The 3,733-nt window shown below is 41.0% G+C and overlaps 1 protein-coding gene across 1 annotated transcript; it reads right to left on the bottom strand.

Moving 5' to 3' along the window:
- Positions 1-401: 401 nt before the first annotated feature.
- On the bottom strand, positions 402-3,369 carry LOC139539498 (claudin-1-like). The gene is made up of 4 exons (XM_071342514.1): positions 2,922-3,369; positions 2,379-2,543; positions 2,024-2,114; positions 402-1,435 (listed from the first exon to the last, which is right to left on the bottom strand). Exons 1-4 carry the CDS (start codon positions 3,139-3,141, stop codon positions 1,258-1,260), a joined length of 654 nt encoding a protein of 217 aa, XP_071198615.1. The 5' UTR covers positions 3,142-3,369; the 3' UTR covers positions 402-1,257.
- Between the last annotated feature and the right edge of the window lie 364 nt (positions 3,370-3,733).

Raw genomic sequence — 3,733 nt, 5'->3', positions numbered from 1 at the left:
TTGAACGGGGTATGGTAGTAGGTTATAAGTGCCTTTGAACAGGGTATGGTAGTAGGTTATAAGTGCCTTTGAACGGGGTATGGTAGTAGGTTATAAGTGCCTTTGAACAGGGTATGGTAGTAGGTTATAAGTGCCTTTGAACAGGGTATGGTAGTAGGTTATAAGTACCTTTGAACAGGGTATGGTAGTAGGTTATAAGTACCTTTGAACTGGGTATGGTAGTAGGTTATAAGTACCTTTGAACAGGGTATGGTAGTAGGTTATAAGTACCTTTGAACAGGGTATGGTAGTAGGTTATAAAAACCTGAAACCTGAAAGAGTCAAATAGAAGAAAAGCAAGAGAAAATATAAAAAGGACACAATTTGAAGGCTGTAAAAAAAGAATTACACACATTCAGTAGTATCTTTATCTAATGAAGTATCTTTATGCAAATTAATCTTGATAATAATACAGCAGATTTATGACAAGTTTACCATATATAGCACGTGATCAAGTACTAAATTAAGGGAATATTGCAGTACAGTACACTCTAAAGTTCACATTTCAAATTTACAATTTGAAAATAAAGTTTCTTGTTATGTGCAATCTGTGCCGTAGGTCAACCAACCGTATGCACACCTGCATGTCCAAACCAATACTTACCCTTGGTAAAAAGTGAAAATCATTAAATGGAAGGTATATTCTAATCTGTTGGCCCCAACATAACACAATCAGGCACAGTTCAATCAAGCTGATATTTATAGAAGCTTACTCTGCAGTAGAGTTGCACAGTTCCAGTAACATTACCAAAATTCCTAGGTTTCCCAGAAGCCCTGGTTAGGGGATTCCGGATTTCCTGCTTATTGCCCCCTGTACATTTTGAGAAAGTCATAGGAATCCTGCTCTGCAGCATTGTACATTGGTGATGGTATATAATGAAATGGTAACTACATTGGCGATATTTGAAAATTCCTTTAGTGGAGGCACTTGACTTGAGGTTGAAAACGGATATATGGCAGGTGTTACACATCATGACCACAGCCAACCATCTTCACACATCCAAACACAATTCATTAGAAAAATACTTTCATGGAGCACACAGACCTCCCAAATGAACTCTCACAATCATAATGTAGGCGAGTCACACACAGTAGAGTACTTGAGTAACTACACGTATTCTGCTCTACTGTAGTCCTTCGGTGTGAGTAGTAGGCTCTCTGGTTTAAGCCTCAACGAATTGAGCTTCCTAGGGCTTCCTCTAGGCATAGTGAGGCCCCTTAAACATAGTGGGTGCCAGGCCGGGTGCCAGGGATTACTTTGGGTTGGGTGAAGGATGAGACTGAGCGTGAGCCCTGGGGACAACTCCACAGATACCTGCAGCCCAGGAGAAATCCGCCCACCACAGAGCAGATACCTGCACCCCAGCTCACCAGCACAGCGTTGCCAAACTCAAACCTATCGGTTTAAAAAAGAAACACAAAAGAACACACCCAGTCAACACCACAGAATGTAGTCCACATCAGCCGCAAAACACAGATTATAAACTGGGTGGTTCGAGCCCTAAATTCTGATTGGCTGACAGCCGTGGTATATCAGACCGTATACCACGGGTATGACAAATCATATATTTTTACTGCTCTAATTACGGTGGTAACCAGTTTATAATAGCAATAAGGCTCCTCGGGGGGTTGTGGGTTGTGGTATCCAGGCACGCCACAATGCGTGGTGCCTAAGAACAGCCCTTAGCCGTGGTATATTGGACATATACTAGACCCCCTCGTCCCTTATTGCTTAAATAAACTATGTGTAGAATTCAAAATCTAAATAACAATTTGATATAAATTGCACTACAGCCAGGTGTAGTTTCTTAGCTTGTACACCAAATTACACCCTATTCCCTATTTTGTCCCCTTCTTTTGACTAGATCCACCCTATGGGTCCTTGGTCAAAAGTAGGGCATTCATAAGGCTCAGTCTAAAGACTATTACTATTCTTAACACATAGAGTTGTGGATGATTCTGCTACCGTGCTACTCGACAGTACCTGTTATGTAAGGAAGTAGGTGAGTCTGAGAATTCAAAGGACCGGATGATGGCGTTGGCAAACCAGGAGGTTACCGATATGGCCAGAACACCTACAGAGAAGAGCAATTTCAGGACATCTTATTACACACTATTTCATTATCAGCTTCTGTCACTCAACCTAGAGTTAAAACTAGCAGCATTTTCAGTGGTAAAAGCAGCATTTTGGGCTAGGTACAGAGCTTTACGCTAAAGCAGAGTTATGTAATATTAGATGGGACTATTTTGGGGGCATTTCACAACGTAGCATTTACTGTTCAGAGCTAAATCGATAAAAACAACTTTCATTACTGATATGATAATGTAGCCGACTGTACCTGCGATGACGAAGAGGAATCCTCCAACAATGGCTACTCTGTCCTTCTGCTTTTCATCCTCCTCCAGGCATCGGGTGCATCTCATCCCCAGCGTGGCTACCAGCACCCCAACGGCTGACAACATGACACTGAGGATCATCACCACTCGGGTGGTCAGAATCTCCGCTACACGCACAGGGCAAATGTCAAAGGCCAACGCATACTCTCAACACTCAGTCGGACATACACTAAGATTGAATATGGCTACATTGAACACATCCATATCAAAGTCACAAGGCAGTGTGCAACTTACTGAGAGAAATAACATAGACACTGGAACAGTGTGTGAACAAGTATGATTTGTAATAATAAATGGTTGTAGTCATCTGTTTCAATTATTAAAATGTATTGTGTATTATTAGGCTTATTTGTATATTTTCATTGTAATAGGACATCAACAAGTAGCCTACCATTATATTAAGCTATATTGTGCCTGCTCTGAAGGTGAGTGACCACTAGTGAACGAATAGTGGGTGATGATGGCAGACACTAAGGAAAACTTACCTGGCAGGTGAAAGAGTGACTTGTAATTGACGCACATCGTGTGTCTTGTGACGTCGACTGTGCATGACATCCATAACCCCAGGTAAGTTTCCTTTGATGTTACCGTGCTCTCTGTGTAAGAGTGCCTTTTCCACTCCACCATAGTGGTGGCAATCATTGAGCCAACAAGACCGATCAAAGCAAGAGCATAACCGGGAAGTTGAACCGCAGAGCTCGTCATGGTATTCCGATGAGATGACGTTTGATAATAAACGATACTAAAATGGGAGTTGATGAAAAATAGACAAAATACGTGAACAGTTGAAAATCTAATCTTTAAATTGTTGAAATCTCCTTGATTCTCAATGTCTGTTTAATCTATTGAAGCAAACCGAACTGCGTTATAGTTTAATTCCTGCCGCGTTGTGGACCGTTATCTCGTACTCTCAGCGTTGCGCCTGTGTTCAGTGAGTAGTGCATCCACTCTTGGCTATTTAAACCGTCTGCGGGACAATTCACTAGCGCCTACTAGTGGTTATACATAGATCGATTTCTAATGAAAAGCTCCGCACTTTCTCATAATGGGTGTGATAGCCTTTCCCTCTATCATTCATGCCCTGTTTAAAAATAAACAAAAGAACTACGCGAGATCAACTGAGACAAATGTATTCCACGGTACAAAACTAAAGCTGTGATGTGTATTAATCTGCTATAGTGACTCACATCCTACTTGTGATAATTGTGTTTTATTAATTTCATTACAATATATTCACATTAGATGGCCTTCCACATAATTCATATTTATATGCTTATGACATAGTCTGAGCTGTTAA

Source organism: Salvelinus alpinus, chromosome 15, assembly GCF_045679555.1.
Source record: "Salvelinus alpinus chromosome 15, SLU_Salpinus.1, whole genome shotgun sequence".
Taxonomy (NCBI): domain Eukaryota; kingdom Metazoa; phylum Chordata; class Actinopteri; order Salmoniformes; family Salmonidae; genus Salvelinus; species Salvelinus alpinus.
The sequence above is the reverse complement of the archived record's forward strand: the minus strand, read 5'-3'. Positions and strand labels throughout refer to the sequence as shown.